Genomic DNA, 27,289 nt, shown 5'->3' with positions numbered 1-27,289 from the left:
GACAGGTAAGGACAGAATCCTACTCCCCCAGCCCTTCCTAAAGGCTACAAGGCAGCAATAGAGTCTCACCATAGCTACCGCTCTGGGTTACCCTGGGTTCTGTAGCAATTACCTAACCTCACCTTCACTCTGAAGGGGAGAGGTGGATCTGTGTAATTGTACATTGCCTGTGTAACCTTCACATTACACTAACAAAGTGGTTTGCATTTACTGAACCAGTCTTGCATACTGGTAAACTGGGGCACAGATAGATTAAGTGACTGGGCCAAGGTTACACAACAGGCAGTGGTAGAGTTGGGTATACAAGCCAGGACCACACTCCTTTCCAGGGTATTTTTTGGTCCCATTTTTAAGTACCTCAAGCTATGGGGCATCTTCTGCTTCCTTTGGGAGATAATTACAGTCTAGCAGAACTTACCCTTGGGACATTTCTCTCATATTCACCCTACATTTTCTTATGTTCCATTCCCCCCCCCAACCCCTAATTTTATACCCTTTGCACCACTAGAAATGATTGCTCTCATTCCTTACACACGTTGCCCCAAAATAGCCTGAATTCTTTGATCTTATGGGCAAGCTGCAAAAGCCATCCATTTGGGTTTGTCTAGAATGGGAAAAGTGGTCGAGGTTAAGCCAGAGTTAGTTAAACATGTTTGCTAACTCTGACTTTTTCTAGTGTACACAAATGCTTCAATAGTGCACCTAGAGAGAGCTCAGTGTCTGGGGCTATGGGTGGAGAGGGGCAGGGCCTTTGCTCCTGTGTTTATTGGCTGGTCTGTTCATTTTCTATTGTATTGGGCTGCAGGGTGCTATTTTAATTGATTGCAAGTTTAATTGATGGTAGGGCTCCTAGACCTCATGTACAGGCATTCTTTGTGCTATGTTTTCTAATTGAAAGAATATGTTAATAAATAAATTACTTTGGCTATTCCGCACACTCCTCCTTTAGTCAGAGTTCAACCAAGCTATATGCATTTAGTCCCTTTAATGAATCCATTTCTCTGGCTCCTTGCTGCAGTCAGCAAAGATCTTCTCTCCATGCTTTTTTTTTTTTAGCATCTAAGGATGAAATTTTCAAAAGCATTCGACACTGGAGAAATTCTGCTCCTATTGAAGTCAATGGGAGTTTTACCATCAACTTCAGTGGATAAAATTTAGGCCAATTTATCTTCATTTCACACTGCAATATATTGGCCAAAATGTCCAAAGAAGAGGCAGTTATAAACAGTAGAGTACTGTCTGGATTACTGAAGCGATAGGGACCAAATAAGTAAGGAAACAGACTGGAGCAAGGCTAAATAAAATTGGAAAGTACATTCTTTACAGCACTCTTCCTGCTTCTACACAAACTACCCTTTACCCTGCTAGGCTTTGAGCACTATAATATTGGCCCCAAGGCGCATTAGCCCCTGGGAAGTGTGTGTATGTATTGGTAAGTGTGTGTGTCTAGAGTGTGAGTATGGTTTTGGTGCATGTGCACACAGAGGTCACCACTAAAAATCAACATGGACTGTGCAGTGGTGTTTGGCTTCACCATGCTATTTCCTATGCCGAAGTAAATACTACAAATACCAGTGGTGCAGCAAATGTTGGGTGGCACCAAGTGTGTGTTGGTCTGTTTTTCTGTCTGCTGTAGTAAGGGTTGACTGATTCAGAAGAATTCAGGTTCTGGTTTAAAATCTAGCTGCAAAGTTCAGCACAAATGGGCCAAGAAGGCTGATCTACCCTCTCACCCCAGAGACAGATCAGGATTGAAGCAAATTGGTGGGGGAGAGCAGGATACGGGCAGCTCACACTGATGTTGCTTTAACTAGGCTGTGGATATACAGAGGACTCCAGCCTTCAGCTGTTAATCAGGCACCTTTCACTAATGTTCAAATTCAGTTGAATTAAAGAAAAAGAAAAGAAAATCTGCCACTCTTCCCCTTCTGCCCCTCCTTACGGTGGGTCACAGCCCTTCCTAGTGTAATTCTACAATGGAGTTACACCAGGCATAAATTTGCCCCTTTGCCATCAAGAGTTTGAAAATGTAGTTTCTGCTACACAGTCTGCTGTCTGGATGCTTCAGTGGCAACCCTTTCAGAGACAGCTCCCTGCTTCTGTGCTCCCCTTGCCTGCACAGCTTTGGGGAGAATGGCTGCTGGAGGAATTATACTCCCACCTGTGTGCTGGCTACCCTCTGTTTAGAAGCATTAAATGCTCTGAATTACTGAAGTGATAGGGACCAAAAAATAAGGAAACAGATTGGAGCAAGGCTACATAAAATTGCCGGGTTTGCAACAGGTAGAGATTGTTCAGTTTGAATTTGGCATTGAGCTACTGTGCAAGTGCTTTTTAAGCTCTCCCTTGACTTCACCAGTTTTCTGATATGTTCCAGGCAAGAACCCCATTAGACAGGGAAATGTGAGGGAAAGACAGTTTGTCATCCATGTTAATGCGGCTGTATTTCCATGCAGGCCTCTGGACATTATAAAGAGAAGGTACCACCAGCAGCAGCAGGTCGAGTGAAAAGCAAAACAGCAAGTAGCCTCTGAACTGAAAAGAGCCCTTCTACCCATACACATGGCAACACATGATGATTTCACAGCAGGTAAAGGACTGGATTAGACGCTAGTACTCTGCCTTTTGCAGCACCACAACTGGGGCTTGCGGCAATCCCACCCACTCACTTGTTACCCAGAGGAAATTAACCAGAGTCTTGTGTCTGTGCCGAGTAATGCTATCATGCTCTAGAACCGGCAGCGTGTGTGCGAGTGCTGTGTTCAAAACACTGCACAGTGAGCTCGATACCAGGGGGTGGTGACTGTGTTTGGCAAGTGTGGCCGCCATTTTGCATTCAGCAAGAGTTTATGGTCTGTCTTTGATGTGCAAAGGTACGGGATGCTGGCCTGGATGAGGAAGGAGAAAAATTGCCTTGCCTAATTTTGAATCTGCATGAGCATCATAGATTAGAAAGTTTAACTCAAGCATTACGGGTTTGTGTAGTTTTTAGGATTCTCTGTAGGAGAAGGAACAGAGAGGAGAAAGGAGAACAAAATCCAATGAAAATATAGGGCGGAGTTGGAGCAGAGGGGCAAAGGAGGACATTTGAATCAAGAAATAAGTCTGCATTTGGTAGATAGGGTACCCACATGTGTCAGGTGAGCCTTGGGGGCTTCTAATCTGGAGCACAGGCCCCCTCTAGCTAGAAACAGACATTATTAATTGGCGTTGTGCTTTTACCTTTTTATTTTTTTAATTGAGTCTCTCTTGGAGGAAAAAAGCCTGGATTTGATTTACAAGGAAAGAAGGATTTTTGATCTAGTTTTGTGAACCTTCCAGATGGTTTGAGTTTTGCAAAAGCTTGACCTCTTTGAGGTTCAGCAACCTTAGCCAGGAAAGGAGAGGCGATACAGGGTAGATCACTAACAAGGAATTATGTAATTTTGCAAGGCAGTCAGATACCCTAGTGATGAGTGTTAGATTAGAGAGGCTGCAGTCAATGAAGTTTTTGCCTGAGCCAGGAATGCAGGGTTTAGCCCACACTATCTGATGTGTAATGTGTGAAAGGGGACAGCTGTTCTTTTTTTCCCCTTCTTTTCAAGCACCACACACTTGGATTATTTGTACTGTTCTTAATTTAAAGCTAAGTACCGAGCCCCTGTTGCGGTGTATTGTGGGAGTGTCCCCAAAGTCAAACCCAGATACAGATCGCTGCGAGGGGGAAGCATCGATTCAAACTTGCAGCTGTATGGAAGCAGATGGACGACAGCAGATGAAGGTGAGGATGGGGACAGAATGACTGACCTGTGGCCTAGGCCACATAGAAACGTGAGGCTGCAAGCCTGGCTGCCTGGAAGGGGAGGCACTCTGAGCCTGGTGTCCAGATCTACCCTTTTGTTTTTTCATTTGCCGTGAGTGATGATTCCAGGAACTAGTTGCAAGTCAGAGAATGCTGTTGGTAAAGTGCTGATCACCCCCTTCCTCTGGTGGAATTTCCGCCATTAAGTAGATCTGAAGGTCACTGATTAGTAGCTGGGCTTTGTCCTCTTGCTAGTAGAACTCAGCTGAAAATTGCTTGTGACCATCTGAGGACTGTTTGTTGGTGTATGTTGCACAGTCCTGTTTCTAACTGCCAATATGGTCCATATTCCTTTGAATAAAAACCACCGCCACTGGGATCCTTGAGGGCAGTCCCAGCAGAGAGGCCAAAGACTGAGATGATGCTCCCTTCTCATTACTAGAGGTGGGACCCTCAGCTTCACTCTCCTGGCCAGTCAATGCAGCACTCTTAACAAGCACTAGGGTCATAGTATTTTGATCCAAAATGAAAATAAAATTAAATTGATCTCTAAAAATTAGAATAAAATAAATATCTCAAATTGACTGATGGATTCTTGATGAGTGAGGTTGACTTACTTGACTCTTGCTTTTAAATTGGCCTGCAGCCTCTCTTCAGTCTGTACTGAAAGTCCAGATGAAAAAACAGTCATGTTTGTGGAGTGGAGATGGGGGCCCACCTTATCCCAGAGCCATTTCCTCTCTAGAGGGCTTGGACAGCCCCACCTTGAAACAGGATCCCAAAGAACTGGAGGTGAGCAGTGCGGCCATGGAAACTGCTCAGATCAAGGACAAGCTCAAGAAGAGGAGGATCTCTGAGGGCTTATTTGCATCATACAGAGGTAAAGCTGGGTGCCTATCTGCTATCTCTGATGAAATGAAACCCTTCCAAGAATAGAGGGATTAGCATGTGACACTGACAAATACTCAGTTCAATTGCCAGCAATGTCCAGGTTTCACCCAGAGTGTTGGGATCTGTATATGGATGCTAGCATCAAAACATTCTTGAAGGACAAAAATGAGGAGACCTTCCTTTCCTGTGGAGAAAAAATGACAAATGTTCATCCTTGTTTATGTTACTGATTGCTGTAATAGAGCTTTAACTATCTGGAGCCACTACTTTTGCTTGGTTTATATTTTCATCTTGTCTATATTTCCTTTCCCCCCTTCCTTTACCTGCTTTAATCTTTCTTTCACAGGGGTTTAAAAGTTTGTTTTCTTAATCCATGTGAATCCAGATGTCAGTTTTCAAATAGTAAATGGGAGCATAGAAAGCCATCATGTTATCTGAGGTATTTCTATGGAATTGGATGGATGTGACTGGCCCACTCAACTGCAGATGGCTGTAGCCTCTCTATGTTAACATGTGTCCATGGGAACACAATTCTCACCATTCGGTTAACTACACGTTTTGAAGAAAGTCACCTGATTTGGAGTCAGATCTCTGTTATCTTGGATCTAAAAGGTAGTATCCCTAGTGCTATTTTTTTTCTGATTTTCAGGTTTGCTTGACTCCAGTGGCCCCAAGGAGGTTGCCCTGAAGCCAGCTGTTTCCAGATCTGCCTCTCAAAGGCTGCTGCTAACTTCCAAGCCCATGCCTCCCATTCAAAGCATCCCTACCTCCCCAGAAGCCAATGGCACAGATGAAAGGGAGCAGAAAACCTTGGAGAATGGCATGATCAGCTGGAGCCATGGTGAGACCCACACTGAGCTGACTCCAACTTCCCAAGAGGTAAATGGGCATTGAATAAGAAAACTGAACCAAACCAAATATGGTTCCTCTGAAGTTTTAGTGCCTGACAGAGCTCTAAGAGATTCCTCTGACATGGGTAAAGTCTAGGATCCTATCTGAAGTGTGGTTGTACTATGAAAAGTTACTCTCTCAAGATGGCATCATGGAGGTACTATGGGTTTAGTGTCTGTACTGTATAGGAATTGGGTTGTATCTTTTTAAATAGTGCTCATCATGTTCTGTGTTTTGAGGAGAAGCCACCAGAAACCAGTCAGAGGCACCATATGTATGTAGTAAGGCCTTGCATGTTTCAATATAGTTAGTAAACATGGGCATTTGTGACCCAACTGTGCTTGTGTGGTTCCTTATGGTTAATATTGTGTAAAGAGCAAAAGATGCAATCGTGTCTCAATGATTTTCATATCAAAGGTACTATGAAGGTGTTTGCTGTAGCTGCCTGCCCTGCAAACTCAACCTGGAATCCAAAAGTCCATCATCAACTCTAATAAAGTTTCTAGAATTCAAGTGAGACCCTCAGTAGCCCCGGTACAGCCGCATTGCCTTGCATGGATTTGCGCAGGGGTAACTGACTGGAACTTTGCAAACAATTCTACTAAGGATACCCTAAAAGGGATAGAATACTGCACCCTTTCCATTAACTTTGTTGACTCTGCAAGGGTGACAGGAGTTACAGCTATTAGACCTCACTACACAGGAGAAGGAAGGTGATTAGAAAATACTTTTGCAAACAAAGGAAGCCTATCAAAAGGCTAGTGCATTGGATTTCAGTTATCTAGATACTGGGCCAGATCCAGGCCTACCATAATTCTACTGGCTTCACTGGATTTTCATCAGGAATTAATTTGGCCAATTGACAGTGAAGAAGATAATGGGAGAACTAAGAAAGGATCAATGTTTGTTCTCCATTCCTCCACTCTCCCAGTCACAGTATCGATGACCCAGAAGGGGACCCATTCCAATAGAAATGTTTGTTGTTATGGAGATAGTACAGGACGGTTTCATACACAACACATTGCACTGTCAGCAAGGTAGGCGGCTCTACTGGAGTTGATAACTGACAATGAGCCAGATATGATAAATTAGATGGAAATTGGAGCGCACCTAGGATCCAGTGATCACATTAATGTCAGGGCTGAAAGGCTGATGAGGGTCTGTAGAAAGGGCAATAATAGGAAAAAATGGACTTTAGAGAAGTATATTTGGACAGAATGTGAAATAAGCAGTAGAAAATTGGCTGGAGTTCACTGGTGTATGGTAGGTGGTTTAGGTACAGCCATGGGACTGCAATCCAAACTCATCCCAGTACAATCAGAAAGTCTGAAAGAGCAACAGCTTCCCAGAAACTACACTGGCAAAGCAGGGAGATGGCGGGAAGGAGGAAAGATAGGCAGAGGGTGCACTGCTTCTGCAGTGATGAGCACGATAAAAATACTTAGATGGGAGGCAGAGTGGGGCACTGGCCCCTTTCTTACTGCTTTCCCTTCATTTCCCCTTTCCCAGCTCGGGAGCATAGGGGTGCCATCAATTCTCCCTCCCTCAGATAGCTTCTTCCTCTCGACTGAGGTTTCAATGGAGTGTGAGAGAGGAGAGTTTGACAGTGCTAGTCCACTACACAGTGCATGGAAGAAGGTGCACTTTCTTTTGTGGTTAGAGTGGAATGCTGGCTGTTAGCCCTCCAGATATACTCCCTCTAATCCCTATCTCTGCAGAGATCTTCCACTTTGTTGCCTAACAGAATGAATTCCTGCCTGTGCTAACCCATGTGACCAGCCTTCCCTTCTAAACCTCACTTGCCTCTGCATAATCACTGAGCTGGATTGAACTGTTTTGTAAAGTTAGGGTGAAAGTTACTTGTTTCAGTTTGAACTTTAACCCTGTGGGGCCTGAACTCTTCCAATTCCAGACTTCCCGGCAGTACTTGCATTGCAATGATGAGAAGATGAGGAAGTCATTAGGTTCTGCTTTGATTCCACCTATTCCCAAATCAGTGAGACCACCTGCTGGAGACTCTGGCAATTCTCCAATGCCTCTTTCAAGCTCTCAGCAATTGGACCAGTCTGCTCTCACTATACAGGAGACTGCTGAGATAAGGTAAACGTCTTCCTGGCATCTTCTTCCCTTCCATTGTAGCCTCATCCTACAGATCTCATCGAAGTAGTTTGTTTATTTGTCACAGTCAGCACTCCAAGATATTTGTATACTAGTATACACTAGATATGTGTATACTGTAGATCGTATGTCTGATATGAACCAAAATCACTCCAGATATATGGGAGTATGTTCTAGTGGTTACGGTTTAGGAGTAGGAACCAGGACTCCTGAGTGCATGCAGATGTGGTCACGTGCACATACTGCACCATCTCAAAAAAGATGTATTGGAATTGGAAAAGGTTCAGAAAAGAGCAACAAAAATGATTAGGGGTATGGAATGGCTTCTGTATGAGGAGAGATTAATAAGACTGGGACTTTTCAGCTTGGAAAAGAAACGACTAAGGAGGGAGATGAAAAAGGTCTATAAAATCATGACTGGTGTGGAAAAAGTAAATAAGGAAGTGTTATTTATTCCTTCTCATAACACAAGAACTAGGGATCACCAAATGATAGGCAGCAGGTTTAAAACAAACAAAAGGAAGTATTTTTTCACATAACGCACAGTCAACCTATGGAACTCCTTGTCAGAGGATGTTGTGAAGGCCAAGACTATAACAGGGTTCAAAAAGGAACTAGATAAGTTCATGGAAGATTTGTCCATCAATGGCTATCAGCCAGGATGAGCAGAGATTGTGTCCCTAGCCTCTGTTTGCCAGAAACTGGGAATGGGTGACGGGATGGATCACTTGATTACCTGTTCTGTTCATTCCCTCTGAGACACCTGGCATTGGCCACTGTCAGAAGACAGGATACTGGGCTAGATGGACCTTTGGTCTGACCCAGTATGGCCATTCTCATGTTCTTATGTCTATTCCTGACTGCCACTGACTCACTATACCTGAAGAAGAGTTCTTTGTAGCTTGAAAGCTTGTCTTTTTGACCAACAGAAGTTGGTCCAATAAAAGATATTATGTCACCCATCTTGTCTCTCTACTATCCTGGGACCAGCACGGTTACAAGTGTACTGCAGAATGACTCACTATGTAATTTTGGGCAAATCATTTAAGACCCACGCTTCAGCTGGACCTGAGTCTTGCCCCTCATTGTGAGGACAGAATTTTGCATCTGCAAATACTTGTTTCTGCGACAATTTGCTGGTGCACATATTATCAACTGGGTATCTAGTTACCAAAGTTAGAAGCCATTTCTGTAAATATAGGCCTTAATCCCTTCTGTGCCTTGGTCTTCCCATCACAAAATGAGAGCCCAGATACTTACCAACTTCTCAGGAGATTGTGAGGCTTAAATAACTAATATTTGTAAAATGCTTTGAGCTCTTAGGTGGAAGACAAGTAGTATTGGTATAGAAGGGTACAGCTTGCTCAGGAAGGACAGGCAGGGAAAACAGGGAGGAGGTATTGCTTTATATATTAAAAATGTATACACTTGGACTGAGGTTGAGATGGAAATAGGAGACAGACTTGTTGAAAGTCTCTGGGTAAGGATAAAAGAGGTAAAAAACAAGGGTGATGTCATAGCAGGGGGTCTACTACAGACACCTAACCAGGAAGAAGAGGTGGATGAGGCTTTTTTAAAGCAACAAACAAAATCATCCAAAGCACAGGACTTGGTGGTAAATGAGGGACTTCAACTACCAAGACATCTGTTGAGAAAATAACACAACAGGGCACAGATTATTCAACAAGTTCTTGGAATTTTATTGGAGACATTTTTTTATTTCAGAAGGTGGAGAAAGCTACTGGGGAGAGATTGTTCTAGATTTGATTTTGACAAATAGGGAGGAACTGATTTTGAAATTTTGAAAGTAGAAGGCAGCTTGGGTGAAAGTGATCATGAAATGGTAGAGTTCATGATTTTAAAGAATGGTAGGAGGGAGAACAGCAAAATAAAGACAATGGATTTCAAGAAGGCAAACTTTAGCAAACTCAGGGAGTTGGTAGGTAAGATCCCATGGGAAGCAAGTCTAAGGGGAAAAACAATTGAAGACAGTTGGCAGTTTTTCAAAGAGACATTATTAAGGGCACAAGAGCAAACTATCCCACTGTGTGGGAAAGATAGGAAGTATGGCAAGAGACCACCTTGGCTTAACCAGGAGATCTTCAATGATCTGAAACTCAAAAAAGAGTTAAATGTCTTCAAGTCACCAGGGCCTGATGAAATGCATCCTAGAATACTCAAGGAGCTGACTGAGGAGATATCTGAGCCATTAGCGATTGTCTTTGAAAAGTCATGGAAGAGTGGGGAGATTCCAGAAGACTTGAAAAGGGCAAATATAGTGCCAATCTATAAAAAGGGAAATAAGGACAACCCAGGGAATTACAAAACAGTCAGCTTAACTTCCATAACCGGAAAGATAATGGAGCAAATAATAATGTAATCAATTTGCAAACATCTAGAAGATAATAAGGTGATAAGTAACAGTCAGCATGGATTTTTCAAGAACAAATTGTGTCAAACCAACCTGATAGCTTTCTTTGACTGAATAACAAGCCTTGTGGATAGGGGGGAAGCGGTAGATTTGGTACATCTTGACTTTAATAAAGCTTTTGATACTGTCGTGACCTTCTCAAAACAAACTAGGGAAATGAAACCTAGATGGAGCTACTATAAGGTGGGTGCATAACTGACTGGAAAACAGTTCCCAGAAAGTAGATATCAGTGGTTTATAGTCATGCTGGAAGGGCATAATGAGTGGGGTCCCCCAGGGATCAGTTCTGGGTCCAGTTCTTTTCAATATCTTCATCAGTGATTTAGATAATGGCATAGAGAGTACACTTATAAAGTTTGCAAGCTGGGAGGGGTTGCAAGTGCTTTGGAGGATAGGATTATACTTCAAAATGATCTGGACAAACTGGAGAAATGGTCTGAACTAAATAGGATGAAATTCAATATGGACAAATGCAAAATATTCCACTTAGAAAGAAACAATCCGTTGCACACATAGAAAATGGGAAATGACTGCCAAGGAGGGAGTACTGTGGAAAGGGATCTGGGGGTCATAGTGGACCACAAGCTAAATATGAGTCAACAATGTAACATTGTTGCAAAAAAAGCGAACATCATTCTGGGTTGTATTAACAGGAGTATTGTAAGCAAGACACGAGAAGTAATTCTTCCACTCTACTCCGTGCTGATTAGGCTTCAACTGGAATATTGTGTCCAGTTCTGGGCGCCACATTTCAGGGAAGATGTGGACAAATTGGAGAAAGTCCAGAGAAGAGCAATAAAAATTATTAAAGGTCTAGAAAACATGACCTATGAGGGAAGATTGAAAAAAAATGGGTTTGTTTAGTCTGGAAAAGAGAAGACTGAGAGGGGACATAACAGTTTTCAAGTACATAAAAAGTTGTTACAAGGAGGGAGAAAAAAATGTTCTTCTTAACCTCTGAGGATAGGACAAGCAGCAATGGGCTTAAATTGCAGCAAGGGAGGTTTAGGTTGGACATTAGGAAAAATTTCCTAACTGTCAGGGTGGTTAAGCAATGGAATAAATTGCCTAGAGAGGTTGTGGAATCTCTATCATTGGAGATTTTTAAGAGCAGGTTAGACAAACACCTGTCAGGGATCGTTTAGATAATACTTAGGGCATGGCTACACTTGCAGATGTAGAGCGCTGTGAGTTAAACCTGCCTTCAGAGAGCGCAGTAGGGAAAGCGCTGCAGTCTGTCCACACTGACAGCTGCAAGCACACTGGCGTGGCCACATTTGCAGTGGCATTGGGAGCAGTGCATTATGGGCAGCTATCCCACAGAGCACCTCTTCCCATTCTGGTGCTGTGGCTTGTGGGAAGGGGGCGTAGACTGCAGGGCATTCTGGGTCCTGTCCCAATGCCCCGTGATGTATCGGTTCGCATCCCAGCGCCATCTTTCAACGTTTTTTGTACTGCGTGCTCTCTCTTACCTTTCGGTCTGTGGGAATGGAGCCCGAACTGCTGAGGAATATGCTGATGAGTCTCGCCAGCATGTCACATTTGGCAGTCTAGTTATTCTTTATGATCCAAAGTGACAGTGAGAGCTCCAACGATGATATCGACTCGAGTAATGCATATGATGCAAGTTTGCTTGTGGCATTCACGGACATGCTGACCACCGTGGAATGCCACTTTTGGGCTCAGGAAACAAGCAATGAATGGTGGGATCACATCGTCATGCAAGTCTGGAATGACGAGCAGTGGCTGCAGAACTTTCAGATGAGAAAAGCCACTTTCATGGGACTGTGTGAGGAGCTCGCCCCCACCCTGCGGTGCAAGGACATGCGATTGAGAGCTGCCCTGATAGTGGAGAAGTGGGTGGCTATTGCAATCTGGAAGCTAGCAACTCCAGACAGCTACCGATCGGTCGCTAACCAGTTTGGAGTGGGAAAGTCGACTGTTGGAATCACTTCTGGAGGCCGATCAGAGCGCACTATAGGACCAGGGCATCTACACTGGCGCCGCGGTGCTGCAGTGGGGGCGCAGCAAACACTATTCCACTCGTCGAGGTGGAGTACTAGCAGTGCTGTAGCCGCGGAGTCAGAGTGCTCTATGTGCCTTGTCAGTGTGGATGGGGAGTGAGCTAGTGCGCCCGGGGCTCCTTTATTGCGCTGTAACTTGTAAGTGTAGCCAAGGCCATAGTCCTGCTATGAATGCATGGAACTAGACTAGATGACCTCTCGAGGTCCCTTCCAGTCCTATGATTCTATTAAGGAACTATGGGATGATTATAAAATTAATATACATTATAAGTATTATCCCCATTTATTAGTTTAGCTTCTGTGTTTGGGGAAAACTACCTGTCAGCCTTATGCTTGATATAATAATAAATAGTGTTAAGCTACAATTGCAGTTTATATACTTCACTAAGATATTGTATATACATGTCTAGTTGCATCATAATATACTTATTAGGTTCTTACTCACAAATAGATTTTGAAGATAAATTATTTATTTCTTTAAGAGCAGAAGGGCCTAATTCTTCCCTCTGGGGAAGTTAGGGAAGTTACATCAGTGGAACTGAGAATCAGGTGGATTCTCTGTCACTGGCAACTTTTAAATCAAGATTAGTTGTTTTTTAAAAAGATATACCCTGGTTCAAACTGGAATTAATTCAAGTTCTATGACCTGTGTTATACAGGAGGCCAGACTAGATGATCACAATGGTCCCTTCTTATAATCTATGAATCCATGAATCTCTGAATCACAATCTGATCTAAAACTGGAACAGACAAAGCTTGATTCTTTTCTCTCTCACACTAGTGTAAACGTGGCTGCTCTGATTTGAGCTGTAGGACCAGCCTAACCTCTAGTGGAACCAGGACCATATAGATGTTTGAAAGTCACTAATGTGCCCCTCCCTCCTGAGCTGCATTGGGGGACACAAGGCTGGAATCCAAAGAGGTGACCCACTGCTTTCAGTCGGAGCAGGATTTGCCCCTCATGTGGCTTTACTAACTGATGGACCCAATGACCATTGTAAAGCAGTTGCCAGCAAACTGAAACCTGTGGGTTACATTTCCTGCTCAGTGATGGTGATTCTGACAAGGAACCTCTCGTCCATTAAAATGCTCTCTCTTCCTCTATATTTCCTCATAAATTCTTTTCTCCTCAATTGTTTTAAGGTCAAGGCCAGACAGCAATGCTGAGGAGAAGATCCTTAAATCTCTGGGTATGTACAGGGCGTGTATTTATTTTGTCATAAAATGAACACAGGGAGTTCTCCCCCCACACACACCCATAGGTGAAATTATATAAATGTCTTACTGGAAAAACATTTCACAATCCTTCATTATTACAGGGAGATACTTTAGAAAACTAACCCAGAGTCCAGACACCCAGGAAGCAGTGAGGTGGCCTTGCCAGATGTGAATGGATCCAATAGATGACTTCACATGTTTGATGGCAGGGATTGAGAAGTTCACCCCCAACAGCTCATAAATAAAATAGAAAGCATTTTCTCAGCTCCTTTGTCTCATACACTTTACTAGATGGGAACTTGCCTCTCTATATGACTGTTAGCAGTGCTTAATTTATGCCTTAATGCTGAGCTCTAGCACCTCTAGGTTTGGCAGTTCATAACCCAGGCACCTCTGGGCTTGCTGCATCAGTTATGAAGGTAAAATATTGCTTGAGCCCTGGCATCTAGTTGCGTGAAACCTGGTACCTCTTTCATTACAAATTAAGTACTGGCTGTTGGTGCCATTCAAGGTTAGAGAGAGATGAACCATTTCATACAAAATAAGAAATGCCCTCATTTGCCCCTTCTACCCCCATGAACCTTCACTTTAAACTTGAACTGAACCCAAACTGAACCTTTTTTGAGATCTATACTAGTCTGATCCACTTTGTTTGTTTATTTTTTCACTGGTAATTCCAAAACTCCATGACAGAGGTTGTTCTTGCGATCTTTCCAGCCCAGTTTTACTGGACCAAGAGATTCAGATATGGATTCACACTGGAGTGCTTATCTGAACTGAACCTCCTAAAGTATAGTTCTAAATATTACATCTGTAAAAGAGGCATTTATTGGTTATTTTATCAAAGGCATTTATTAAGTCACCTCTCAGTTACCCCAGATCAAATGAGATCAGTTGACTCTTAAAAATGTTTTGTTCCCCTAACTACCAGCCCTGCAAACTCAACCTTGGATCGAGAGTCAAGCTGAGTTCTTTCTTTCTCATGCATCATCACTGAGAATATTCTGTGAGTTAAATTAGGGCCTCAGTTACACGTGTGCAACCCCAGTATTTTTAGGTTAAGCCTTGAGTGACACCTTCGCTACCCCATTACCTTCAGTGGATTTACACAGATATAACCACTGGAACTTAGTAAATAATTCTATTGATAATGTTTGAAAAGGAATAGAAACCAGCTTACCTCTCCCAGAGCTGTGTGGGCTCTCCAGGGGTGCCAGGAGTAAAAGCAAACGCTTAATTTAGTTGCTGTTATGCAGCTATGACTATAAATATAACCAGGGAGCAGATTTGCTGAGTTACGAAGGTGATGTTTTTACATAACTATTTTTCAGAGAAGAACTGCCCTTTAAAGTTAATCCATCTCTTTAGTTGATAAGACTTTGGCTTGACCAGCCAGTGAAAAAAATTCCTGATTTTTAAAACATATCTTCTTTTTTTTTAGTTTAGTTTATGGTATGATTTTATGATTTGTGAAGCAGTGCATGGAATTATTAGTTCTATGAGCCTTAGCAGCTCTGTTGGAGAGTAATTGAGCATCAGATGCCCTGTGCTATACATATTAAAGGAAACTTTCACACCCAGTCCCCTAGAGCGTGTGTGTGTGTGTGTGTGTGGACAGAGGTGCTAATTTCAGGGGCTGAGCTGCTAGTTTTGATAATGAATCCACTTGCGGGAAATCCATAGCAGCAACCAGGATTCTTATTTTATTGTTCATATTTCAACAACCCAAAACTTTTCTTTAAAAGCTTTTAATTTGCCAATAGAGAGGAGGAATAATTGATTTTTACCTAATACATGGGGTGTCAGAAGGTAGAAGTGTCGCATGAACACAAAGTCTGTAAACTCAGGGAAGGAGAATGCTTTACTCAGGTCTGAATAGCTGGGAAGATATAGGAAAATGTTTCTTTTTCCACAGGGAAAATCTTTATTTTCACCCTTCTTCAGCAATCACAGAGGCTCCCCAGGGGCTGCAGATTGAGCATTTTCCCTCACTCAGTAGATCTGTATTTCAAGAAATGTAATTTCTACAGCAGATGCAAAAAGCCAGAGTCCCATCAACCTGTTGGTGCTGGTGTGCTGCTTGCTGCACTAATATATGGTATGTGTCTTTGGCTTATCAGAATTCAGAACTCTGGAACCCATTTTGCCTGCTCCCAAAAATGGCTTGACCGGTAGCATGAAGCCTGCTGAATATTTACTGCCATTAACAACCCTCTCCCTCAGCCAGGCCAAGGAGACAGGACCCCTATCGAGCCCTCATCTTTTAAAGGGTGATGATTGGAAGGAGAGCAATGGAAGGGTATGTATGTGCTAGGGTCATTGGAGCAGGGATATCCTTTTTCTTCAGTGATTGTACAGTACCTCCTACAATGAGGTCCTAGGCACGACTGCAATACAAATCACAACTAATAATAAAAATAATAAACTTCCTCTGTCAGGGACCCTCTTCCCTGTTTGATTAAGTTAAAGAGTCAGACATTCGCTGTATATTTTTTCTGAACAAAGGAGAAGCAGAAATTATTGTCTGGGAAATAGTGATAAGGTTAAGTAGGATGAGTTCTGTTTCTGACGTGAATTCAGAGGTGGTGCAAGTTACCCACTGGTGAGTGTGAATTACATGCTGAGACGGTGGAGGCAAGGGTTGTAATATCGGAAGCAACCGAGAGGGTGTGTAGGATACTGGCCTGTCTACCCAGCCCAGGAAGGAGTGGCACCATCTTCAGAGTCGGGTCAGGTCCTTTTCTCAGGGCTTCAGCTTTATTTCCTCCAGATAACATAAATTCAGCACCTCAATTGTCCCTTCCCTTCTAATGCAGAGGCCTGTCCATTCTCTGCAGGTTCCCACTTTACCAGCCACCTTGTCTGAGAGTCACCCTGCTCCCAGGCCTGCAACAGGAACCAACCTACTTCCTATAGCTCTCTCTTTATTCAGGGGTTTCCTGCCAGAATCTCCCTGCTCCTTGCAGCTCTCCACCCCAACTCAGCTACTTGCTGGCTTTTATAATCACCTGAGGGAGGGATAGCTCAGTGGTTTGAGCATTGGCCTGTTAAACCCAGGGTTATGAGTTCAATCCTTGAGGGGGCCATTTAGGGAACTGGGGTAAAAATCTGTCTGGGGATTGGCCCTGCTTTGAGCAGGGGGTTGGACTAGATGATCTCCTGAGGTCCTTTCCAACCCTGACATTCTATGATTCTCTATGACCTCTAGCTGATCAGTCTGAGCTGAGAGGTAGCTGACCTCACCTGTTCCAGGTGATGCTGGGCCCAACAGCCCTTCAATGGCCAGCAAGGATGTAAATTAAAATAGAGGAGCTTGCTTTTCCTGACGCCTTCCTGTTGGCTGCTTGCCTTCCTGTGACCCCTAACCATCCCACCCACTCCCTTTCCATCCACTCGCAGTAACTTAAAGACATGAAAATTACACCGCTTGTAAGTCTGGCCAAGTACCTTTTCTGTTTAATTATATGCAGGGAGGGCAATTGCTTCTGAAACTATTGAGGTGTATATTGAAGCGTATCAGTGTTTGTGACATTGTACCACAGTGTTTCCTGCTTTCTGTATCATTTGTGTACCTTGGTGTGTTTGTGTTGTGTCCAGATCCACGTCACAATATCCAAGTCAGCTCAGGAGAAAATGCGCCAGAAGCAAATGAAAGAGATGGAGCTTTTGCGCAGCGAGAGGGAGAAGGAAAAAGAGAGAGAGAAGGAAAGGTCCCTGCAGCTCCATGAGCAATTGCAGAACGTTGACCCAGGGGCTATTGCTCAGGAAGGTAAGTTTCAGAGTAGCAGCCGTGTTAGTCTGTATCTGCAAAAAGAACAGGAGTACTTGTGGCACCTTAGAGACTAACAAATTTATTAAGCTTTCGTGGACTACAGCCCACTTCTTTGGATGCATATGCATAAGTGGCTGCTAACGGCTATAGGCCTGGTTCTCCACTGCCTCACATCTTGTTTAGCCTGTTGCAAAGTGAATGAAAAATTCTGCTCACTCCAACTGGTAGCATGTTAAACCTACTGTGCACAGGTATAAATGAATGTGTGAGGCACTGCAGTGTCAGGCCCTATGAATTAGGGTCACTATATTCCATTCTTATAACTAGAGCTGCAGGGCAGGAAGATCCCTTTAGAGAAATAACCATCATTTCCACAGGGATTTTCTATGGAGAAATCCCACCCAATCACCCCTCCCTCTAGACATCATTGCAAATTTCCCTACTGCTGAGGAGGCTGGATGAAACTCCTGTCAGAGCCTGTCAGTACTGCTGGCTCAGTCAGTTGGAGACATCACTCTAAAGATATGGGAGACTGCCTCTCTACCAAGGTGTGGCTGACTATTTGCCTGACATAGTGCTCAGGGATGGCAGGTTTGTAGAAATTTTGGTGGTGCCCAGAACCCGCCCCCGCCCAAACTCTGCCCCCCCACCCGCCCAAGGCTCTCGGAGGGAGTTTGGGTGGGGGAGGAGGAGGTCTGGGGTGCAGGCCCTAGGCTGGGGCAGGGGATTGGGGTGCAGGCTCTGGGAGGGAGTTTGGGGATGGGAGGGGGTGCAGGGGTGAGGGCTGTGGGGTGTGGCTGCAGATGAGGGTGTGGGAGGGGCTCAGGGCAAGAGTAGGGATGTAGGGGGTGAGGGCTCTGTCGGGCTGGGAATGAGGGGTTTGGGGTGTGGGAGGGGTTCAGGGCGAGAGGAGGAGTGTGGGGGATGAGGGCTCTGTCTGGGGCTGGGGGGTTTGGGGTGTTAGGCTCAGGGCTGGGGCAGAGGGTTGGAGTGCAGGGGGATGAAGGCTCTGGCTGGGACTGGGAATAAGGTGTTTGGGGTGTGGGAGGGGCTCAGGGCTAGAGTAGAGGGTTGAGGGTGAGGTGCGGGGTAAAAGCTCTGGCTGGGGAGTGGGCTCTGGGGTGGGGCAAGGCTGGGGATGAGTTTGGGGTGCAGCAGCGAGCTCTGGGGGAGGAGCCTCCCTTTTCCGCCCCCCCCAGCAGCACACTCACCCCCACTACTGTCATTGCATGTGCTCCTAGGGCCTCTCTCAGGTCTAGGAATCTCTCTTGCCTCCCCCGTGGTGGATGCCGGGGGATGCTGCGTGTGCCTCCTCCCCTGCTGTTGCCCCTGACTATAGCCTCACTGTGGGTGAGGGATGGGGCTGCCTCCTTGCCCAGCATGGGGCAGGAGCGGTGACTGCAGGCGGGGGGAGGGGGGAGGGGGAAGAGGGGGCCCTGTGCTGCTGGAGGGTCCCGCCAGAAAAGGGAAGGGTCTGAGGTGGAAGGGCAGGCTGAGTCAGTCTGCCCTGGCAGTCGAGATGGGGGGCACTAGGACCCTGCAGCATCAGTTGCTACAGCATGGAGCTGCAGGGAAGAGACAGTGACTCTGCTCTGGGGCCCCAGGAAGGCAAGAGGGGGACCGGGGAACACTCGGGGGAGGGGTAGGTGGGGACACCCGGCCCCAAATATTGGTGGAGCCGGGCTCTGAATATTGCTGGTGCCCGGGCACCACGCGGGAATATAACTCGCCGCCTATGATAGTGCTCCCAGGCTAAGCTGGCTCAGGCAGCAAGACATGATGATCTCAGGTACTTACCTACCCCATCATTGTAGTATTTGAGCACTTCACAGTCTTTAACACATTTATTTTCACAACACTCCTATAAGGAGTTTAGTCCCATTTTAGATATGGGAGATATCGAGGCACAGAGAAACTAAGTGACTTGCCTATGGTCATATAAGAAGCCTGTAGCAGGGACAGGAATTGAACCCTGATCTCCCAAGACCCAGGCTAGTGTCCTAACTACTGGACTATTCTTTCTTTCTGATAATAATGACAATGATATTACTGAGCACTTCTGTAATGCCTTTCATCCAAGACCTCAGAGCACTTTTCAAAGGAAGGGGGAATATTATTATTATTCTTTTGCAGATGGATAAACTGAGGCATGAGGTGACTTGTCCAAGGCCACACAGTGAGTCAGTGGCAGAGCCAGGAACAGACTGTGGCGTTCCTGTCTCCCTAGCCCCAAGATCTATCCACTAGACAATGCTGCCTTATATATCAGACCTATCCCTCTCATTATAGCACAGCCTGCCATAATGAAGACAAACTAATTGTGTCCAAAAAAATGCTTTTAATCATGTTATGATCTGGAGGAGTTTTAATGGAAATGTTTCTAATTAAAATACGAAGGAAGATCCTGCTTACGCAGTAACACAAATCACCCCCTACACACACTCCCGAGAAGCTTATGTTTTAGAGGAGCACTGAAGCTGTTACAAAAGTAGTTCACATTTTAAAAAAATGTACTAGAGCATGGTTTACTGACTCTGATTTAATTGCATCTGACGGGCTCTGATTGTGCTGCAGCACAAACTCTAAAGAGTGCAGCGGCAGAGAAAGTTGCAAGTCAGCACTTAGCCCAAGGGCATTATAGAAGGTTACTTTTACTTTTTATTATTACTATTTGGTGGAGTGAATCTAATGCTGGTGAGAAGTGCTAGACTGACAGCCCCAGCAGCATAAATCCTCTATTCATCCCCAAAACAAGTAGAGGAGAGGAAGTGGAAAGCTTAATTTCCCTCACCCCTTGTAGAAGGTACGGCTGTATTTTACAGTCATTGTCCCTAGTAATGCAGTTTTCAATCATGTTATTTCTGGGGGTGGAGGGTAGGGGCAATTAAGAACAGCACTGTAGTACTTTTAAATAAGGGACACCCCTTCACCAATGCACCTTCCCCCATTACCAATCCTGGAGCCATCCAGTGCATCATTCTAGAAGTGCTCTTTCAGTCCCCACAGGTTTTGGCCTGCTTAACACCAATGGGATCATTTCCATTACCCCCAACGTGACCAACCCATGCAGAGCCAGCGTTGGTATTGCCTTAAAGAAACGGGTCAACAGGCCATCTCTGCCTAGTATCCCTATCATCAATCAAGACAGCAGCTTCATGCGACACTCATCAGGTGAGACTTGCTGTGTCAATGGGGTCACAAAGCTATCATCACAATCTCAGGTGTTCTGTTCCCCTGGGAGTGAGGGCTGATACAGTTTAAAGCACAAATGGACTGAATTCTGCTCTCAGTTTCACTGGTATAAATCCATAGTAACCCCAGTGTAGTCACTCCAGACTGAGTGAAACTGAAGTGGGCATTTCTTATGTAGCCAATGGGAATTTTGCCTGAATACAAATTTAACAGGGACCTCAGGATATGGCACTTTACCCATTTTGAATTTCTAAAGTGTAACATTGTTTTTGGTTGTAAGATGACGTCATAAAAGGGAAATGAATGTTTAAATCCAGAAAACCTGTTGTTCACTTCCTACGAAATCACTGAGCTCAACTGCAGCCAGTCAGGATGAACTCATTTGCATATGTGATCTGATTGGTTGCTCATTGTCATTGACCTCTGAGCAGCTGCCTATCACATCTCATGATTTTTCAACCAATCATTATCCAGTCACTCTCAGCTGTAGCAATACTGCCTAATACCATTGCAGCCAGAGGAGGTTGGAGACACCCACCTTTGGCGTCATGCCTCACGCACCACGAACTGCACAGTATTATTATGTCCTATAGCTTAAATATAACAGGTGACGTATGTGGGATGCTGCAGGGTGATATTGAAATTGTTTTCCCCCCTGCAATTAATGGATAACAGACAGTGGGTGTACTAGTGACTCTGTTCTTTCTTTGTTTGTTAGGAAGCTTTTGTTTTGTTTAGCCTACAACCATAGGACCTTGTGATTCTATTAAATCTTGCAAGCTAAGAAGGGATAGGCTGGGTTGGTACTTGGAAGGGAATCTTTTATGGAACACCTTTCTATGTAGGAGGGGATTTTTTTAAAATGGTTGGCATTAAAGTTAATGGGGTTTTTACTGTTGACCAGTGGGAGCAGAGTTAGGCCATTGCTGAACGCTTTTGAAATTCTCAACTTTAGTTTTTGTACCCTATATATCATACAAACCCTATAGACCACATATAAAATATGATATCCTATATATCATATATAGATATTCCCTCCAGAACCTACATTCTTTCTAGCCTTGACACAACATTTGCACTGTTAGAAGTCAAAAGTTTTCTCGTATACAATTTAGAAGAGAAAATTTTGGCCTAAAGATCTTTAGGTGCGAAAATTTTTTACTTCTAGCACTTCGGATGACAAATAGGCTTTGTGACAAAATACATTTATCATGTAAAATTTAAGATGACTAGTATATTCATCATCAACCACATTTGCTAACACTGAATCTCCTTACTTACAGTTCACATTTGGAAGGTTTCTAACCCTTATGGTTTCTTTGAAACCATAAGGGTTAGAAATTAATGTTTCCTATTAAAGAAAGCTTAGATTCTGCATGGTCTGTAAACAAATATATTTGAAGAGACAAATATATTCTACCCCACAATCCCTGATATACGTCAGTGGATAGCTCCTAAAGAACAGAAATATATACAAGACTCAGACATCTATGAAAATCCCTGAATAATCACATTCTCAACGGTATGTTAAAATATACATATATGTGAATTTTCAGACTTCCATAACAAGCTAGTGTCCAGCGATAAGTGGTTGAAAAATCATGAGGATAGTATTATTATTAATTTATTTGTATTACTATAGCACCTAAGAGCTCTAGTGATGGACCAGAATCCCGCTGTGCTAGGGGCTAAATAAAATACGGTACTGTGAAAACCATGGGCCAGATCTTCTATCGAAATCAATGAAACTATGCTGCTTTATACCAGTTTAGGATGTGGCTCATATTTTTTGGTCTCCTAGCCATTAAAACAGTTCTAATCCTAAACTGCTGAAACTCATTAAAAATTAGACTGCCCATTTTAATGGTAGGAAAATTCAGACCAATAGCAATTTCAGCTAAGAAGTTAGAAGAGGCAGAAGACAAAATAAGCCTCACAATAGAACCTTGGTTGCGACCTTAACTGTGGAGTCGTGACCAGCACCTGCCATATTGATATGTGTGTTTGATTTTTCCATACAGCTAACTCCCTGCCAGCAAACACACTGGATTCTCCAGAGGGGGAGGAGGAGTCTGAAAGTGGGGAAGCCTTGGAGATGAGACCCTTCTCTCACCCGGAGCAAGGGCTGGTTGATGCTCTCAAGTGGCTCAGTAGCAATGACTGGTAGGGAAACACTCCACCCTCAAGTCCCTCCTTCCCCTCAACATAAAGATGTGTGAGTGGTTGCCTCCTCCAGTGCTATGCTCAGTCTCTTTCAGGATCAGGGGCTTGGAGGAAACTAAGGGAAGCCAATCTTCACAATGCAATTGCTTTCCAGTAGATATGAGCCAGGGAAAGCCCTACAGCCTGGTTCTCCTGCCCAGGCTGTAATGCTGCTGTGGCTAACAGCAGGTTAACGTCATTCATTAACCTTCTCCTTTGGCCCTTTGTGTAGCCACAAATAGTAGTTACAGAGAAGAGATAAAATTATAGGATAATCAGAAGATACTCCAGCTAGAAGCCTGTGTTTCCTATGTATCATATCCCTGCCTTGACTCCCAGCCAAAGGAGATGGAGGCCACTTCAGCAGTCATAAAGGCAGAAGTAGGGTTGGCCCTACAATTTGCAGGCCCTCAAGCTACTGGAGGAGATGGGATTGAGTGGTCATGAATTACCTTCCGCTCTGGTCTCATTGCTGGAAGCATAGGGGAGAGAACTGGGCCTCTTCCCCTTAGCCTTGCTACTGGTGAGTGTGTGTTCATTTCAAAAACTGCATCCTCCCCTAGCTCTGCAAGTTATAGATCTGTGAGTGGAGCCCAAGCAATCAGTTGTATTCCTTGTGATTAAGGTAAACTCTAGGATTCAATGCATACTAGATGGGAATTGCTCTGCCTGTAGTCTCTCTAAGGCAGGAGTTTTGGGGAGAGAGGCATGGGGTGTGAGGAGTAATTTATTAGGAAGCCAGGATCCTCAGAATAAGAACTTTCCTCACTGCCTAACAGGGGCACAAACAACAATATGTAACTGATGATCACACTATACTGAAATTAGGCATAGAGAGGGAAGGGAACATTCATGGATTCAGAAGCTATAGAGCCATTTCTGATCTCAGCTACACCAGTGTAAATCCAGAGTGAATCCATTCAATTCAGTGGAATTACTCCAGATTAACAATGGTGTATCTGAGGTCAAAATCTGCCACCCTGCATATGCTTGTATAAACACAGTTATTTGATTTTATTTTAAACCCCTTTACTTTAAACTTTCCCTCTCTCATCTGCTCCTCTCTCCTTCTCCCCGCTAATCCTCCACTACTTTCTTCCTCTTTTCTTTAACAACTCCCCCATACCCCACACAGGAAAAAATGAAGGTTTTCTTTATTAAGTTAAATCCATGTACCCCAGACTGTCAGAGGAGGCTGTGCTTCTTGTCATTCACCAATAGGTGGCACTGTTAATTCAGTGAGTTGAGTCCTGAAACAAACTGGCAACATCAATAAGGGTTATAGAAGAAAAATGCAAGTTGTCTCCTGAGTCTAAAGGGAGATGGAAAATCCATAGTCTGCCATGAAAATCTCTAGTTTTCTCAAGGATTGAGTCTATCATGTGGAACTAGTAAATCAATCATGCACCTTCCTCCAGCTTAGGTCACTGGGGAATTGCACACACAGGCTACTGAAAGCATTTTTTTATTAGCAGTTTAAAAAACTAATAGGGAGTTTCTCAAACATTCAGCACCTTTACTTTTAGTGTCCCACTTGTGTGGGTTCCAGAGTCTATCCCCAGGTTGCAGGTGTGTGAAACTGTGTTTAGCACAGTGCTATGCAAGACCAATGATTTGTCTCTTCTATGTCTGTCTGTTTTGTAATTGCCTTTCAGGCCACTGAAGGAGAAAGGACTTTTCAGCATCAAATGCCTGGCTACCTGCCATTCAGAAGTCCTCCTTTGTCGACTTCATGATGTTTCCTTGGCAGTTACCAGAGAGGTAAGAAATTTGTATTAAATGTATGTCTACACAGTGTATAGAATAAGTGTGTGTGTTTTATCTTTATTTAGATATTTGCAGGGGACTGGACTAGATGACCTCTCGAGGTCCCTTCCAGTTCTATGATTTGCTCTGTGTCTGTTTCTATAGCTATTTTTATATCTACATCTTTAGATCTCTGTCTGATATCTACATAGATAGATGTTGTATATATAGATCTGTCTATCCCTACAGCTGAATGCAGTCTCTCTCTCTCTCTCTCTCTCTCGCTCTGTTGCCTCTTTGAGTTAGTATTACAATTATGCATTGTACAAATGGGGAAACTGAGGCACAGAAAAACTGATTTGCCTAAACCAGACTGCATCATTGTCAGTCAGGATTAAACTCTAGAGTTTTGGCTCCCAGGTTTATGCTTGACTCACTAGACCACGTTTCTTTCTCTCTCTCTCAGAGGTCCCTGCTGACCTTTTCTCCCTCTTTCTTCCAGTGCTTGTTTTTAGTGCCTTGCTCCATAGAAATGTTTCCCCTGCTGCTTCAGACACAAATATCTCCTTGCATATCCAGAGTTCTGGAGAATGTGTGTTGGACTCCATGAGCCAGACAGCACTGGGATTCCAGGGCAGTCATCCATGACTGCTCTGAACATCTTTACTTTTTATTTGATCAGTTAATTGAGAGATTTTATTGTGCCCATGTTAGACTCTTCAATGAGTTAAAAGCAGCCGCAAGTTCCAATTCAGCACTTGTTTGTGGCCTGCACAGCTGATTGTGCTATTACTAGGCATGGTTTGCCAAGCACACTAAACCTTCTTCCATCTGCAACAAACAATGAGAGTTGGCTCACTTCTGTAAATTCCAATCTCCATCTTCTGTCTGCAATACAAAGATCTAGCAGGCTTGAATAATAGTGGGTTAGAGGGCTACAGAGCTCATAGATCACTATGTTCAGATCTGCAGGATTCAAATCCCCCCCCACCCTCTTTGAAATTCAGGGATGTGGGAGGCAGATGTTCAGATTGTACTTTTCAGCTCAGGCTCTTTTCTGATTCTTACCTCACTGTTATCTTTAGGAAGAGGTACCTTTTTCTCTTCCTTGCAGAAGTTCACATGCAGGGACATGGGTTCATCTTTCATTTCACTCTTGTCCCAGATTTTGCTTTCACAGTCCAGTTGCATTTTCTGGGGCCTGCATTGAACTCTTTATAGCAGGTGCGGCCAAACTTCCAGACCCTCTGAGCCGCATACAACAATCTTCAGAAGTTCGAAAGCTGGGGCATGCCTGCTGGGTCTCAGAGCTTCAGCCCCACAGGAGGCGCCTGCCCAGGCTTGGGGTTTCAGCCCTGCTTCTGCTGAAGCCCTGAGCCTTGGCACGTGTTCCCTGTGGGGCTGAAGCCCCAGTAGATGCCTTCCATGGGGCTGAAGCCTGAGATCCCTCCTCCCCACTGGGCAGAAGCTAGAGGTGTGTGAGGGGGACATATGGGAGTCACGTTTCCCCCCCCCCCAATTTTTGCCAGGGTTTGCTGGCATCGTTCAGTCACATGGTGCCACCGGGGCACCTCCCTGCATGGCGGCTGCTGGAACTGGCAAGCTGGGATCTGAGCCTTGGGTAGAGGCAGCAGCAAACAGCTGGGACCTGCAGGGAGAACCGCTGCTATTGCTGCTGCCTCTCCCTAAGGAGCTAAAGCCAGAGGCCCCGCCCTGCAACTCCCAACTGTTTGCCACTGCCTCACCATGCAGAGCTAACACCTGGGAGCTGAAGGGACTAGGCCATTGAGAGAAAGAAGGGGGGTGTGCCTCGGGGCTGTAACTCAAGCTGTTGAGGGGGGCAAACCTTTAAATTGTGCCCACGCACTCTCAGCTGCACCAGTTGTGTTTGGCAGAAGCCCCTAGCCCCACCACAGGGCAGAAGCCCTGAGCTTCCCACACCCCAAGTCTGGTAGGTGGAGAATGGGGGGGGGGCCTCTGGGAGCCGCACTTTAACTATAAAAGAGTCACATACAGCTCACGAGCTGCAGTTTGGCCACTCCTGCTTTATAGTAATAACACAGGATATGAAGATGGCTAGAACCATTGGACCATCCCCGCCTTTGGGCAGCATCAATCTATCTTTCAAAAACAACGCTGTGAACTCTCAGCTGCTGATCCATTCCAGTCTATGGGATAAGGCTTTGTCATTAGGGCCCAATCCACAGTAATGCTGAGCACCTGGATGCCTACTGACTGCAGAGGAAATTAAGGGTGCTCAGCATCTTGCAGGATCAGATCTTTACAAAGTGCATTCCTCCAAAGTGCTTTACCAATCCTAATGAATCCTCAGAACATGACAGAGGGAAAAAGGGGTGGAGAGAGGGAGGGATTATTTTCTCCATTAGCAGATGGAGAAACCAAAGCAGAGACGTTAAGGGCTGAATACTTCACCCTGTTGTTCCTTACTCCACAAGCAGTCCCATTGAATCAGGCCTTAAGTGATTTGCTCAAGCCTACAGAAGGAGCTAGTGTCAGAGCCAGGGGTAGTTCCGTGCTTCCAGTCATATGCTTAGACCAATAGTCTATATTTCACCTTTGATGTGATATAAAACTCTGGTTTCCCCTTGGCCCCCTAGATACATGCAGGTAGATCTTCTTTCTAAGCTGACTCCTGTGTCCTACTCGTAACTCTTCCTCCTCCAGGTTAGCAACCTCCGCTCAAAGGTGTCTCGCTTTGCTATCAGCACTCTTGGCGAGCTCTTCAGGACCATGAAGAAGCACATGGACCAGGAGGTTGAGGAGATTGCCCGGGTCCTGCTCCACAGGACAGGGGATTCCAGCGAGTTCATTCAGAAAGCAGCTGATCGATCCCTGGGCGTCATGGTGGGGAGTGTGACTCCCATGCGAGCAATGGCTGCCCTCATGGCCAGTGGAGTAAAGTATGTGACTCTTCCCTTGTCTGAACTCTGCAATCTGACTACTTGCTTTGTGGGGGACAAGAGAGTGGTGGAGAAGAAGGAATTCCCTCTGCTCTGGGGTAT

General features: G+C 44.6%; 1 protein-coding gene across 1 annotated transcript in view; it reads left to right on the top strand.

The window, feature by feature from the left end:
* The first annotated feature begins 2,478 nt into the window (after positions 1-2,478).
* TOGARAM2 (TOG array regulator of axonemal microtubules 2) overlaps positions 2,479-27,289 on the top strand; it is a 46,851-nt gene continuing 22,040 nt past the window's right edge. The window contains exons 1-12 of the mRNA XM_054021507.1: positions 2,479-2,590; positions 3,626-3,760; positions 4,428-4,661; positions 5,322-5,551; positions 7,476-7,663; positions 13,280-13,326; positions 15,475-15,653; positions 16,952-17,123; positions 20,124-20,297; positions 22,340-22,481; positions 24,176-24,281; positions 26,952-27,187. Of these exons, the coding sequence (XP_053877482.1) occupies positions 2,563-2,590; positions 3,626-3,760; positions 4,428-4,661; positions 5,322-5,551; positions 7,476-7,663; positions 13,280-13,326; positions 15,475-15,653; positions 16,952-17,123; positions 20,124-20,297; positions 22,340-22,481; positions 24,176-24,281; positions 26,952-27,187 (1,871 nt within the window). The 5' untranslated portion in view covers positions 2,479-2,562. The remainder of the gene's footprint in view (positions 2,591-3,625; positions 3,761-4,427; positions 4,662-5,321; positions 5,552-7,475; positions 7,664-13,279; positions 13,327-15,474; positions 15,654-16,951; positions 17,124-20,123; positions 20,298-22,339; positions 22,482-24,175; positions 24,282-26,951; positions 27,188-27,289) is intronic.

Source organism: Malaclemys terrapin, chromosome 3, assembly GCF_027887155.1.
Source record: "Malaclemys terrapin pileata isolate rMalTer1 chromosome 3, rMalTer1.hap1, whole genome shotgun sequence".
Taxonomy (NCBI): Eukaryota; Metazoa; Chordata; order Testudines; family Emydidae; genus Malaclemys; species Malaclemys terrapin.
The sequence above is the reverse complement of the archived record's forward strand: the minus strand, read 5'-3'. Positions and strand labels throughout refer to the sequence as shown.